This window comes from Mesitornis unicolor, unplaced genomic scaffold (genome assembly GCF_000695765.1).
Source record: "Mesitornis unicolor isolate BGI_N332 unplaced genomic scaffold, ASM69576v1 scaffold11977, whole genome shotgun sequence".
In the NCBI taxonomy this organism is placed as follows: Eukaryota; Metazoa; Chordata; class Aves; order Mesitornithiformes; family Mesitornithidae; genus Mesitornis; species Mesitornis unicolor.
Window position 1 is genome coordinate 73622 of NW_010194389.1, and position 16314 is coordinate 89935.

The following is a 16314-nucleotide window of genomic DNA, read 5'->3' on the forward strand; positions in this document are numbered from 1 at the left end:
ATAGTCTTTCATGCTGCATTTTCATGATCAATAGTTATTCTACCTATATAATAGTACCCATCTGTGTAGATGACACAGACAGAAATGCAAATGAGAATTAAAGTTACATAATTTTTCAGAAATGGATTATGCCAATGATCCTGGTGTCTTTCTTTGACAGATAAGTTATTTGCTTTACGAGGAAAGGATGATAGATATGATGTTTTTGGATTTCAGCATTTTATTCCATGGAAAATGACTGACTAAAATTGAGAAGTCAGGGATCAGAAGCTGGACTGTAAAGTGGACAAAGAACTGATCAAAAAGGAGATCAGAACAGGTTTTGCGGAAAGTATGTATTGGTGGGTTCCCTATGCAGTTCTTTAAAGTCTGTTTTGGAAAACTTCAGGGTTTTCACCAGTGACTATGCCCCAAAGGGCAAAAAACACCCTTTGGGGGGCACAGACATGCTAGTGAAATATATTGATGGTGTGAAAATGGGATGCATCAGTAATATGGAAGATTAAACATCACATCACAGAATCTGGGTTATTTTAGGCATTGAAGCAATAAAAACCAAGATAATATGTATATTCTGATGCATTTACAGGCTAAGAACAGGAACTTTGCTGAGAGTACAAGGTACATGTGTTTTTGGATATCAGAGAAGAGAAAGTATATAAAGTTCAGATAAATATCACACTAGGTTCCTGTCTTTCTCTTCAGTCTCTTTCTTCAGGCACATTAAGGATGTATTCTCTACCTTTATAATGCTGCAAAATTATTTTTATTTCATATTTTGATCTCTAACACAATTACACTGAGATTCTCTATATTATCCAAATGTTTTCCCAAATCTTATTTTGTAGACCTTCCTTATTATGATCTCCAAGCAGTAAATCTTGCAAGGACTTCATATAGATCACAGATCCCTAAATAGGCCATCATAAGAAGTCATGAAAGACGACCTGTTATTAAACTTTTAAATTCATCTCTTCTAAATCTAACTTTCATCTTTCTGTCTACATTTTCATTCTTATTTCTTTTTCACTTACATATCAAATGTTTTTACATACATTTCTTAGAAAACACTGCATTCTTTCCTGGAAATGGTTGGTCATTTTGCACTGGGTGGACAGATGCCATAATGATAGATTGGGTGAATGCTACAGAACAATGAATTATACAGCTCTTTTCCTCATCTCATTTCTATAACCACAATTATCAAAAATTCCTCCCTTTCTCAGCCGAGTCTTGACAAATGACAACTGAAAAATAGCATTATCACCTTGGGGTCCCCAAAGTCTCCAGAATTAAATAGAATACTCCTCTACCACATCTAATTCTTCTTTCCAGGTAACTTCTCCAGTTTGCTTGAGTTCCAAATAATAAATAACCTTGTAAGTACTGTTGCTTGCTCCCATGCTCATCGTTTCTTTTGTTTAATGTTCAGATCTCCAGTCTTGTCAACCCTTGTCACTTACTGTCAGAATTACTTGTCTAAATGTTGCACTGACACACAATATATTATATTCTGCATTTACATGTTTCTATCCACAATATTTCATACTGGTTACAGTAGGTTCTTCGAGAACATTTTTTATTTTTATTTTTATTAAGCTTCTTTGTTATTGACATTTCCTTTTCTCTTTCTTTTCCACTGTTAGTTTTAAAACCACAAGCTTTTTTTTTTCCACTTTTGAAGGTGTTTTCATATTGGTGTAATTTAAAATCTTATTTGACAAGATGCATTTTAACTATCTTCTTCAACATTAATAGTTTTCTCTGTAAGGAGATTTTATCATTTGGATGTATCTTAATTGGTCTATACAATTTCTGTGTATATGACAGAGAACTCCACATGGATTACTTCTCCTTTCATTGCTTTTAAAGCAGACACAAAATAGTAGTCTAATTTTACTATTAAATAATTTATGGTTATTGTTACTGGTAATTAGATTAAAATCTCTCTGCAAAGTGGTGTTATCACATGGCTTTTGCACCTATTCTAAGTTTCTGCCATTTCCTCTTTCATTTTGTAGACAACTTTCAGGTGATTTATAATAATAGCTCTTATCCCTTTATTCCTAGCTTCCCTCCTCAAGCTCATTTTTCTCCAAAAACCAGAGTCATCTCATCGGTCTTTGGAAATCTGCAGCATAGACATCTAAAGCTGATATAATTTTATAATTTGTTCTGCTGTTAGTAGAGGCACCTTTACGGCACAATTCATCTGGTTTATTTTAGACAAGTAAAAGATGAGGTGAACCATGCTCCACTGAGTGGCTTTCTCTCCATTCACTACAAAAGCAGTGTAATCAAGTAGTTCATGTGTAGGCATCTGCAATGTATCTAATGTGAAATAAAATGAATTCCATTCCTATACTGTTTTGCTATATAAATAGCTAAAATTTCTGTGTCCCTGTATTATTCCATTTTTATATTTATACCCTTTTCCACTTTATCCAATTGCACGACCTACACAGATTATGGCAAATTGAACAGATCATAGTAGTTTTGCTACTAGCTTTTACAATTTTAGGAAAAACTTCATCTTTTATCACCTACATTGTCATATGTATTGTTTGTTGTTATTTCTTATGAGGAAAAAAAAAAGAAAGAAAAAGCAATACCATTATAAGTAGCCCCAGTTTCTAGTCTATTTACTGTTCAATATTTGTAGCATGTCAATCTGCTGAAGTTATAAACCCTTCTGTTTTTCTGTGCCTAACCTTACTACTTTCCATTTCCTGGCAACAAATCATGGTTCAAGCATTGGCTTGTGACCCTGTTCTCTGAAAGTCATGTTCACTTGTTCTCACCCTCAGTGCTTTGTCCACTGTTTTGTATTATTGTCAGGTTTCAATATCCTACATTTCCCTACTCATAAACCCCTCTTGTTACATATCCCTCTGGCACTTCATGTCAAGGTCTGTGCTCATTCCTGGTAAATACTCCTTTAGAAATCATTAGCAAGTCTGGACCATGAAGATGAAAGATTTACTTTTTCAAAAATATTCTTCCATTGATCTGGATGTTATTGATTCTGGCAGAGGGACCTCTGAGGGAGGACAAAGAAGCAATTGTAGCAGTAGAAAAGGAGAAAAACTAATAACATTTATAATCATCTTAACAATATGTTAGGAGTAACAGATGCACATACCAAATCAAGAAAATAAAGGTGAATATATAATGATAGATCTGTATTAATCCTCAGTAAAAGATCTCTGAAGACACACAATCTCATTAGAAATATTCTCTTTCTTGACCACCTCTCATTTAACTACAATACATCACAAAGTTCAAGAACTTCACAACCTGAAAAATCACTTGTATGAAACAGGAAGACCTCTTTACAGGAAAAGAAGCAACAGAAAGAACAAGAGTTCTCCTGCCTATTTTGGTGACCAAGACCTGAGTTAAATTTAGTTATCCAAGAACTGTTCAAGTGGCATGGATTTGCACCTCCAGGATTCTGAAGGACCAGCATTTACATCCCCACTTTCAGGAGCTGCTTAGTCCAACCAGTGAGGCACACTGCTGCTTCTTCACCCTCCTTACAGCTCAGACCCAAGAGGGAAAAGCACAGCTTCCTTTTTTGCCCATATCTCTGATCTGAGTTGTACTCTCTGGAGAGAATTCATGAGAAATGCAGCTACAGACTCACAGAGATGCTGCCTGCTGAGGGAAGCAAGTCTTAGCTCTGCTGACATGGCACTACCTTGGCATGACAGAGCCCTGCCCAAATTTCAGACAGGTTTGCCATGAAGGTTAGTAATAGTGGAAGCTAAGAGACTCTGTTCCTGGGACTGATTTCCCAGAGGTTTTCACTCAAGGACCAGAGCCATGAAAAGAGTTTCTTGCAATTGCTCAATGAAATCAGCATCCTTGTCAGGAAAGTTAATTAATTGTTGGTTTTCATTAGTGATTGAACTGATAAGAACATCATTCACCAGTACAGCTGTAGAGCCTGGAGAGATTTTGATTCTTCATAAAATTAATTTTAGTTTGATTGAGACCAAAATCAAATAAACAATAAGACAGAAGAAAAAAAAATTCTCCAAATCAAAGCCTGTTCAGCTTGGGTTTTTTCCAGGTGACATAGGACAAACAGGATAAACAATTTTCTCTCAAAAGGCCTTATGCTTTGTAATACTGTTTCAATCCAGTGTAAGAATTGAACTATTTTATAAGGTTTTTGGCTTTGTAAAGTTTTTTTTTTAATATTTAATGACTTCGGAATTGGAATATACGATCCTGTTCCAAGAACTACTGAAAAAACCACATACATTAGAAAAATACTTTTCAAGTGTTTGATGCACTTTTGTTGTGTAAATTGGTAAAAGTGTTAAGAACTTGAATCGCTCAATAACAACAGGGATTGTAGGTGTATATTGCAGATGGGTATGTCTGCAGCAGGATAGCTGGCAGAAGGCATATATCTTTGCTCTGACCCTTCACAACTTGCAACAATGAACTTGAGCAAACCTGACAATTCAGTGCCCAGCACCTGTGGACTTAGTAGCTAAAAATTATCTACGTTGTCTAAAAATGCCTTGAAAAGATAAAGTGTTGTCCCTGGACTACATAAGCAAAGAAAAAAGAAAACAAATAAATAAAATAACATTTGTAGGTACCTTTTGTCTTAGTCATGCAGTAACCCAGGGATACCGCATACCAGGCAAACAACAGAGACCTGAGAATTCTTCAAAAGGTCAAATTAGGTCTATGGCAAATTGGCTGAAATAAGGAACAACCTCAACATTCATCCATAACTGGAACTAAAAATCAACAGCTTTCTTAGGTTTGGGAACATCTGCTTGAACGTTATTTTCTTTTTATTTTACACATACCTCAGAATTTTCTGATTTACCATACAAGGCTTGGGGCAACGCATTTACTACAATAAGAACTAAACCATGTGCTTTTTATGCTCAGGTAAGCAAGAAATCCTGCCTAAGCACTTTATGCATGAACAGTATCCCTTCTTGGTAAGAAACAGTGAAAGTGCAAAACAGAGAAAGAATTATCAGTGTTTGAGCAGCAGTTAGTCCATGCATAAGGGAGGATCAATACAACAATTTGTAACTATCAAGAATTGGAGCCTTTAAACGCCAGCTGGCTTAGCAGAAACTTTCCCACAGTGGCTGTATGTCAATACAAGGGTAATTTCTAAGCACCTTTAGTTGTTTTTCTCCAACATGATAAGCAGTAGACTTTAATATCCCGAGGCTTTCTCTTCAGATCTCTGGGTAGGAACTAGGACTGGACTAAATAAGCCTTTCAAGTTTGCACAGCCTGGCGTGCGCTGAAGAGTCTGACCGCCCTGTAGCTGCACATCCTGCAGGCAGATGGTGACTTGAGGTCCCATACATCACTTTCATTTTCCTTTAAAATGCATAACAATTACCTCAAAAAAGTGGGACATAGCTACCATAAATGGCCATATTATGAATTGTGACTTAATGCTACCTAGGGATATATTTATAAAATGTGATTATGTGTGGCACAGGAACAGTGCCAATACATTTTTGTCTCTCAAATTGGGATCAAGCTATATTGGAGCAAAGCCAGGGTAGTCCTAGAGTGGCTGCAGGGCCAAACAGGAAAGTCAAACATTGGTCCAGCTGGAGCTCAGAGTGAGCAATAACGTGTCTTATGTGATTATTTCTGTTTGCTTAGCGTTACAGTCAAAACAAAGCAATCTACTATTGAAGTATCCATGTTATTATTCCATACAATACAACATACAGAATTGCAGATTTCTTGTTATTTTAAAGAGTTTGATAGCAAACCTTGAAAGAAAAGGAGTTCTAAAGAGGCAGTAGGATATCGTGCATGGGTGATACATAGCTGCTTCCTTTCCGCCAAGTCTGTACAAACTGCTGCCTTTGCCTGCCACAAGCAAACACAAACTCCCCTTGCCTTTCCACTGAAAAACATACAGCTCCCAGGAGAATATTCATTTAGTGGATGTCAAGGACTGTCTCTCACTGTGTTGCTCTTCTCCTGCAGATAAACACATGTGACAGAGAGCATGTCTGTAAACTCAGGATGTTCTAAATTCCCCAGACAGGTCAGGTAACCACTATATTACTACAATGCTTTCCAAGCTCTTAGAAACTGTCTTCCCGTACTGAGCAAGTGCAACACCAAAACTTGAAGCCACATCTAAAAGACTAGATGATACTCATAATAAAAATAAGTAATTGTAATTGTAAATGTTTTTTCTATCTTTTTGCTCGCCAACTGACGATTTTGTTTTAACTTGTTCTTTTAGCAATTCTTTAAAACTGTTAGTGTAACTACTTTTTACAGTTGATTTCCAGTATGTTTGATTAACATCAGTATTCCAGAGTCACTAAAGTAAACAGTAAATTTTCTATTGACTATACTACAGTGGAAACTTTATTAACCTAGTGTTGATAAACATATTTCTGCTTTTTACTGGTTAGCTGATTTTTCAACCAAATAATGAACAAGTAACATTAATTACCTACATTTCAAGAAGTATTTCAGTAAACTGAATGACATTGTTCCATTTCAAGATATGAAATAAAAAGGGTAAGCTAATTTAACAAAGTAGTTAAATATTCAAAATCTCAGAGTATTCAGGTTGATTCAGTGGTTTTTAATGCTTCCAGGCACTGGCAACATCTGGACAGTAATAATCAATGCTTATTTTTATCTGCTGTGGTACTTGCATGTTATTGTATTTTTAGGATAGGATCATAGCTTAAAGATGAAAAATTTACTGCAATCATCTTTTAAGAACCTATTTTTCCTTAATTAAACACTTAAATAGATCATAATTTCTACTTCTTTATTGCTGCTTATTTTCATAAATTCTAATCAAAAATTTCTTCAGCAATTTTAAATCCTTATTTGTCTTAAGTTAAAACACATGGCAAAAGTTACAAGGAGATGATAGCATAGACCTAGAATTGCAAATGAAAAAAAGAACTGTAGGAACAGAGACATAGCAAAACTATTGCTTGAAAGACTGCAAAATTTTGGTGCTTAGCAAGAACAGACTTAACTAGTGACTCCCATTGCTGTGAAAATTCTTTTAATCAGGATGCTACCTAATCAAGCTGTATTTCACACATTGCAAGGATGCTACAAGAAACTTTAAAGATATTAGTTTCATGATAGCATAACATCTGAATTCTCATTGCTAATTGAAAGAAAAAAATTGATTGATGGAATAATCAACTATCATTTTTTTTCCCCTAAACCAAGATTTTGTCTTTTATGTTAGAACTATGGTAATATAGTGATAGTTCCTCTAACCAATGTTGGTTGGTTCTCCTTCAATTCTGTTTTTTACCTGAGTAAAAATACAATAAAAACTATGAATTTATATAAATAGCCACTTAGTGCTACTAAGATAAGATACTGAGAGTTTATTTGGATAGGGCTTCTAGGAAGTTTTGCATTCTTAGCTGCACTGTTACCCAAATGAAACAAAACTAAAGAATATCCTCCCACTCTTGCCCTATACTTGTTTAAGGCATTCTTCTGGGATAAGGCTTCAGTCTTCTTTGGATTAAAGGCTTAGAAGTCAATTTATTTCTCTAGTGCACATCCAAATCCCAGACTAATATAAAAAGTTTGGAGGAAGGACCAAGCTCCAGCATTTCTACCATCTGCATCTTGAAACAGAGTTAGCACTGCTGTATTACATATTTCTAATTCCCTTCTGGAATTGTTCAGAGGCACAAACCTCTTCCCTTTGACTTAACATAGAAAAGTTGTACCACACTGGTTTACTCTCCAGCTGAACTCCTAAAGTTTAGGCAAGTCAGCATCAAAGTTAATCATACTGGATAATAAACCTCACTCATTGTAATTAGTGGATCAAAGGAGGAAGATATGACTGTTGTTTATATTTTGATATAGTAGTTGAAAACACATCCAAATTTTCATACTCTGAAATGTAGCTGAGTGTTCTCTAATAATTCTACCTTTACATAAATAGTTCAACCACCAGCAAATAAAAATGTACTCAAGCAGAGTACCAGTCAAGCTGATAATTGTTAATAGAGCTGTAAGTATAAGAGAAGCACCATTTTCAATTCCATCTGAGTAGGTTCCTATGACTTTACTTAAAAAAGTTTAGGCTTCCAAGTGTAACTAATAATAAAGAGTACTCTGTATTTCTTATATTCTAAACTACTTTTTATTAAATGCTAATGTAATTATAAAAGTTAATAACCTAAAGAAATTGGCACAAATTGAAAAATGTTAATATGGAAGCCTCACTAATGTATCATCGCTTTGAAAGTCTGCTATGTGTAGAATTCATAGAATGGCAACAAAAATCTTTACTGCAAATTATTTTACCTTTAATTATCAAATGTTCAATTTTGATGATAGAGATAAAAGGAGAATTCAGAGAAACAGCCTCTCTATTTAAAAGAGAATGCTCCAGGAATCTGTGCATCAAATCCATTTTATTCCAGGCTTAAAAGGGAGAGATTTGGCTAAGACTATGGGGAACAACATTTTGGGTCCAATCTGTTCAGCATAAAACATAACCTGCTCTGTGTCCAAAATGATTGGATACCTTAATCCTCAGGAATAACAGCAAATGCTTCCTCTGCTGGAGTAAATTAAAGAAGCTTCTAAGATAAACTATCTTCCATGTATTTAATATTTCATACTATTAGAAATGCTTCAACCAGCCTTTGAGAAAATCTCTCTGACTCAGAGCTGCTTGCAGAAAAACATACAGAAGTACTTGAGTTTCTATGGTGCCTAAATGCTAATGGACAGGCTCAGTCTCTGGTAGCCTTTAGAGGTATCAGCCTTTCCTATCACCTGTATGGAGAACCAGACACTTACTTTAAACTTCACCAGCTACTGAAACTGTGGGAAACCTATTTGCCTGCAAGGGATGAACTGAATCCCATCACTTCCGTCTTGGATGTCTTGTTTAGTTGGCTTGGATTCTCCCTGTTTTTGCTTAAGACCACATCTGGTAGCCATGTCTAATATATCTAACTCACTCTTCAACTCACTGGTGTCTTGACTATAGATCTGAACTTGGTTGATTACTGCTGAATACAATGCACCCCTAGAGCAGGATAACTAAATTGTGCTTTCTGATGATGTCGGCAATGTCTGTTAATTATAAATTTATTCTCTGCTCACTGTAGTTCCTGTCCTATGGTATTAAGTCTACCTGATTTCACTGTCAATCTCTTTAATGTAAAGAAATGCTTATTTTCCTCTTTATATGAGAATCTAAGATTTGTGAAGATTACTTCACTGGCAGCGACATCCCTGCAGAATTGCTCCATTTTTTGAGTTTGTCACTTATCAGCCAATACCAATTAAGTCACTTTTTTACATGAATGAACTATAAATGGGGCTTATTTATATTACCAAATACTCATAATAAAATCCTTGTTGCTTTTTTCCCCCTTAATATTTTCTCTAATGTTTATATTTTGCTTTGTAACTAAAAGTTGTTTAGAAAAATTAAAAAGGCTCATGTTATTCTGTTACAGAGGTACAAAAAAAGCAAATAACTTCCCCTCATGACTGTCCTGCTAGCTTGCAGAACTGTTGTCCTACCAAACAGGTCATAAATCAAAACATATGGCAAAACTAGTAACTTATACAAACATTCTTACTTGATTTGATTGATTGAAGAGGAGACTTCAAATTTAAACATTTAAGTTGAGAAGATTGTCAAGGTATTCTTTTAATCAAAACATATGGCATGCCTTCTTCCTGTTAATAATGACAGTAAGAGTATCTGAAGGGTTTAATAACACTGCAGAACTGCAACCGTGGGGTTTCTCCCACCAACTAAAAGGGGAAAAAATACATGCATTATGGAGCTAGTTTCTTTGCTCTCAGACACATTTTCACACGAAATGGCATGGGTTAGTTTGTCCTGCTTCTCATTATTGCTTGAGTTTTTCACTTGACAGTATCAGAAAATTGTAGTCTAATGTATCTGAATATCCTCACCTATCAGGAAATGCAAATCAGTTTTCATGGGTAATGAGAGTAAATCCTTTATCACCTTCCTTTACATATTAATTATTAAAATACCCTATGAATTAGACCTTGTTCCTCAAAACAGAGAATTTACCTCAGTCACGTTCTACATCATGAATTTTTTATGTGGAGCATATATATTGCTCAATTAATCAGTAGTTAAGATCTGTACATAAGCAAGAGCATGGCTATAAATTACATTTGCTTTTAGGTTCTACCTTCTAATTTCACACCCAGCATTTTCATAATCTCTGATTTTAATCACATGGAATCGTGATGTACGTAAGAATCACAGCAGCTCCAAGCTTTGCCTGCTGCGTGTGCTTACATTATAACCATACATTATTTAAACTCATTAAGAGTGATTCAGACCACTGTGTAATTTTAGTGTCTTGTAGAGCCACCTGGATTAATTCCAGTAAAATAATTAGCATGCCAAAGCAGAATTTATTTGAAACCATCCCCTGCTCATCCCCAATAACAAATTAACAGAGGTAACAACTCCTTTCTTAATTTAACACAAAGGGGGAACTAGATACCAGGATTTCTTATTAAAAATGGACTACCATAGCCCCAGTGCATTCACATCCAAATTTGACACCTCTGAAACCATTACAAAAGTACATGAAAAGAATTAACTCTTTTGAATTCTGGGATTTTGTAAGTTCAGATCTATGTTATTTTAAGCTTTAGCCTTGTTTTCAAATATTCCTCTGACCACCAAGGTTTCTAAAAAAAATTACATGGTATCGTGTCATGTGATTCACTTATAACAGAAGAAACATCACAGATCTTAATAAAACTGCAGCAGACATTCCCTCTTCTGCTCCCACTTCTGCAGCTGAAAGCTTTATTTCTTCAGCTGAGTACAGATTAGTGAAACTAGAGTTGCTACCACAGTGAATCCTAGCAAGGTCAGGAGAGTTCAGCCCTTCCCAATTCATTGTTAATCGAGTTTGTCCCTGTCTGATCTACTTAGTCATCTGCTATTATCTCCCATCATACTTAGATAGTTTTTTACCATACCAGAATATTATACCAGTGGCAACATATGATGCTAAACATGTGTGACTGTACAAACCCCTAAATTATGAACGGACAATAACTCATAACTCAAAAAAATCACAGATGTGACCAACTTCAACTATTTCAAAAAGTAGTTTGTTTTTTTCTCTGTAGGTAGTTGTGGACCTGAGAGTTGGATTCTTAAAAATCTGAGGTTAGAAGTATAGCTCCATGACATTCTAAGTGAGACAATTAGTACTATTGTGCTTAATGCCTTAAAAAATGTCAAAACTTATCAGCCTCAAAGGGCACCATTTTAAAGCTTCTGTTTTAATGATAAATAATGATTTGAGAATGCAAATTTTGTACTCAGGGAAAGAATAGAGAGGTGTCAGCATTCTTCAAGAAAATATTTTTAACAGTCTGAGCTGAATATTAATTCAGGAGAGTTTTGCACAGATTGATCTCTTAGCAACTTCAAAAGACGGTAGGCAAAGATGTATTTTGTAAACAGCTGATTCCACAATAACGATGGTCTGGAGGGCTCAAAATTCTCCATGAGAAATGCCATTCTTAGTTTGTTATTTTTTAATTATTCTCTGTAGATACTACTTTATCAGAAGAAAATTACTATAACTTTAAATATGAAATGTCAGTTTCATATAAAAATATCTTTTTTTTTTATAAACAAACTAGTAGGAAGAATCTTTCAAATGTGGAGCCTTTATTAAAATGAGAACACCATGAAGTGAGAACATTTCCTTTTTGCCTGGGAAAAACACATATACGAGCATGAAACTTCTGAGAGTGCTAAGTATTCATTGATCAATAGCCAGAAAGGGATGGTTATGTTTTTTTAGCAGTGACCACCAAGAACACAGGGAACTAAATAGGTCACATCTCAGCTCATTTGCTTTCTATTTTCCTGTTATTTAAAAACTCTTTTGATGCACACAGCAATAGGCTGTACCAGTTACAAGTTAGAGGTTTCTTTTCCTATTAAATTAATTATCAAACTGTCAATTATAAGTTAAAAGCATCTGTTTTTAGACACCAAGCTTTGCTAGCTGTCCTAAGAAAAACGCAGGCAGCAGGTAGAGACTACACTCCACAGTAAGTCAAATCTCATATACAAATAAATTTATTTATTTCTATTTCAAATGAAGAAGTTATATCCCCTTCAAAATCATGCTGAACTGGGAGATTTTCTGCATTTAGCATACAACGGGTAAAAGAATATCTAAGCAGAAGCAAATGTCATATCGATTACATCAGTACATTGTGCGCTGGTGGTTATGATCACCCTTCAGTCATGAAGGTGTCATAGAATATTACACAGATGAATCCTTCAGGGGAAAAATCTTCATAATTTCTAAGTAGAAATAAATAGAGTAAACAAAAATAAACAGTTTTTAAGTGATTACTTGCAATCAAAACCAAAACACTTACTCCGATAAACTTCCCCTTGCAAATATCCTCCATAATGCAGACAGGTGTCCTTCATAATACAAATCATGCTAAGTTGAATGTGACAGTATATTATCTGGACTTTCACCTGGTTGCTACTACCTTGGTTAAGAAGGATATACTGAATTAAGAGAGGTGAGAAACTGGTTTGGTATGCATAAGGGTAGAATCATGTGGGGAAACTGATATTGAACAAAAAGAAGAACTGACTGTCTCAAAAATGCCAGTTATTTCTCAATATTAGAAATTACTAGCACGTTGAAGAGCAGAGAGTTAATTCTAAAACACAGGAAAAGTTGTTTAAGCATAAAACTTTTTTACTGCGAAGATGGTCAAATATTGGAACTGATTGCTTAGAGAGAATTTTGGAGGCTTTTCCAACCTTGCATATATTTAAAACCTGGCTGGACACAGTCCTAAGTAACCTGATTTGGCAGATACTGATCTGAGCAGAGGGTTGGAGTAGGTGATCTCTAGAGGTCCCTGCCAGCTTCAGCAATGCTGTGGTACTGTGACTTTTAGGAAAGAAAAATGTTTCCTTGAATGGCTGTGAAAGCCAGAGTTATCCTTTCATGTATCAGTTCACTTTCAACAAAGTGATAACTGCATTATCAATGACTGAACTTAGTGTGCATGTCAAAATTGACACACAGCACTACTGTTAACTCCCAGCACAAAAGGTCTCGCTACTCATGTGTTTGTTCACCTTGCTCAGTCTCAGCTTCAGCTCTGTCCTGAGGAACAGGAATTTGGGATTAATAGGAAAAGGCAAAGGGTTAAAGATTGTCCTCTGCTTAGGCCTCCCAATGGATGACTGAAAATAAGGCACCCAAAAAAAAAATAATACTGGCATGCCAGTACATAATGTGGACCAGCCTAATACAGGGAAGAGTTAATGTATCCCATGGGACAGAAAAATACCCTCACAGAAAGGTTTCTCTTTTTTTTTCTTTTTCCTTTTTTCTTCTCTTTCAGTAACCACTAGTTCAAAACCAGATACTTTTTCATTAGTGTCCAGAATGTTTTACTGCACTCTTTCATCTCCCCTTGTAGCAATAGAGTCAGAGAGAGAAATCGTGACAGGTATTGATGAAATACAATAATCTAGGGAGAGAATGGTTTCATATAAAATGCACAGCTTATCTTTTTATGCTAAACTTCCATGCTCACCAAATGAAAACAGATCACTTTCTTTGTGCATTAACAACACAGTCCCAGAATATCTACTAGAAATGCAGATAATTATCACTGCAAACCTTACAATACGCTGCCTACTTTTGTCATCATAACAACATTTCCCATTTGCCAGCAACATGTTTTGCTCCAGGTTTTCTTTAAAATCACTAAAGAATCATTTAAACTTTTTCTATCTTCATATTCCTGGAGACAGGGATTCCCTTTTCATGAACATTACATAGGAAGAAAAAAGGCTTAGAAGAGGAAAAAACTGTGAACTACAGCCAACATTTGTATCAATCAGAGGGATTGGTATATTACCTAAAGCAAGAAAAGCTTTCACTTGGAAACTAAATTCAAAATGACCTTGTGCTTTTTTGAAAAAGGCTGGCAGCTGAGGTCATTGGAATAAATTGTGATAGACAGTGCTTCCCTCTGCATAGTTACAAAGCATGTCTAGTATGTGAATTACCACCAAGTAGGGAAAAAAACCAAACAAACAAGACACAGCACATTGTGCCATTTCTTTGTAAAATAATGGCAAATAGAGTCTACAATAGTTATGACTTTGAAGAAATAACATAAGTTTTCAGGAACTTTATTTTGCCATCAAGTATGTTCTGTCCTTTTCAAATTTCTACCTTCATCAATTAATCCTATTCTTTATTGGCCTCTACTGTTAACAGCACAGACATCTGTAACTACGTTTCCCCAGCAGGCAGATCCCAGCTGCACAGAATATTATGTGGTGTTGTTTAAAAATATATATTGTAGTTGTGTTAAAGCTTACTAAATCACTGAGTCAAAAACAATGAAATGGAAAAGAAGCTGGAACTGCTAACAAGTGTTTTAATTGAGATTTAAATATGAAAATTGAAAGCAAACTCCCCACTATTCGCTTTTGTAAGGAAATTGTTAACAGTAATTTCAGAATATGGCAATATTCAAAAGGGTATGTTTTTCAATTCATTCTCTTGCAAACACATAAGCAACCTCTGTCAAAGGATTATAATCTGTCAATAGGACTGCATGAGTCCTCCACTTGTTTCTATAATAGCAGCTTTTCACCGGAATATTTTGATCTACAGATTCTTAACATATGCCTCTTTTGGGAGCAGCTTAATGCTAAGACGAAAAATACACTTGGGGTTTCAAAGCAGGTGGAAAAATTCACAGTTCTGATTAAATGAGAACTGCTTCTAATCCTGTTTTCCATTGTGCCTTAAAGCATCCTATATAAGGAAAAAAACACATCTTGTCACTTCTGAAACATTTAAAGAAGAAAAAGGGAGGGAAAAAAAGAGTATATGTAACTTACCATTAAAGTTTACTGCCCGGATATAACTAAGTAGTTCTTTACCATCAATTGTGCTCATCCTTGGGCATAGACCAATATATCCAGGGCAGAGATCTTTATGCATGTTGTGTAGTGCATAGGCCATGGAATACACTGCATCAATTACAAACTGAACTTTTCCTTCTTGCTCATAGGATGAATCTCTTGCAATTCTTTCTAAGCCTAAGGAAGAAAGAGAAAGAGTCAGTTTACTTCTATTTATGTGTGTGTGTGTGTATGTGCATGAGTATTTGTGTGCAAAAATTCACAGTAAAACATAAATAATTACAGTCAGATTGATAGGTAAAGTTAGAACTCATCCATTCATCACCCAAATAAACAAGACAAGGAAAAATATGGCCATCTGGTTTTGCCTCTAATCATTGTACACTGTGCCAGGTATATAAACAGTATGTTGAGTTCTGGGCTGGGAAAGAGGACAAAACATTTCATTACAAGAAAAAGAAATACAGATATATGTATTTCTACAATCCAGTAGAAAAACTCTTTTTCCATCTTATTGACTTTCATTCAACAGCTGTTTATTGTTATTTATAGGACACTTCTGCAACAGTCTGACATTCTGTTTTAGATAAATTTAAGGCTACCTTGATTTTTATTCCTGTCTATTGTTTGATAAACGCTATTTAAACATGTCGGGGAAAAAAAGCTGAATGCTTGCCAAGTGATGTGGCCATCTGTCTCCATATTGAAAAGTGCTTATTCTGAGGCGTTGTTCCTGTATTTACTAGTGAATTATGCTTCACATTGAGAACAGTGCACTGTCTGCTATTTCCTACAGGGACATTTTTCCTTCAGAGGGAATACAGAGTAAATCAATACATTATGAAATTTTGATTCTGCCAGAATTGCCCACATTAATCATAGAACCATAGAATGGTTTCAATTGGAAAAGACCTTTAAGATCACTAAGTCCAACCATTGATCCAGCACTACTAAGTTCGCCACTAAACCATGTTACTGATCATCTATGTCCAAATCCAGAGAACCTTTTACCTTCATAGGTGATAGTACTAAGTGGAAAAATTAAAAAATAAAGCTAAGGAAAACTATATTTTAGGTAGACAGTAGACAACCAACATGAAATCCCATGTCCTGTATAGGAATTCAGCCACTGATTTCAAAGGTTCAAAATCTTCATTCACAAGGGGAAAGAGGGCTCTGTAGTTCTCAATGTGAAATTTGCCCTGCTGAAATCACACTCAAGTTTCCACTGACTCAGTGAACTCAAGATTAAATACCTAGGTTATCTACCAGATTAATAACTCCTTCAGTTTGAAAATAACCTATTCACATTACTTAAGACTATTTAGAAA

General features: G+C 35.2%; 1 protein-coding gene across 1 annotated transcript in view; it reads right to left on the reverse strand.

The window, feature by feature from the left end:
- Positions 1 to 15160, reverse strand: part of LOC104543221 (metabotropic glutamate receptor 8) — a gene marked incomplete at both ends in the record, with an annotated part of 86282 nt that extends 71122 nt beyond the window's left edge. Inside the window, one exon of the mRNA XM_010187775.1 lies at positions 14960 to 15160. Within this exon, the coding sequence (XP_010186077.1) occupies positions 14960 to 15160 (201 nt within the window). The remainder of the gene's footprint in view (positions 1 to 14959) is intronic.
- Between the last annotated feature and the right edge of the window lie 1154 nt (positions 15161 to 16314).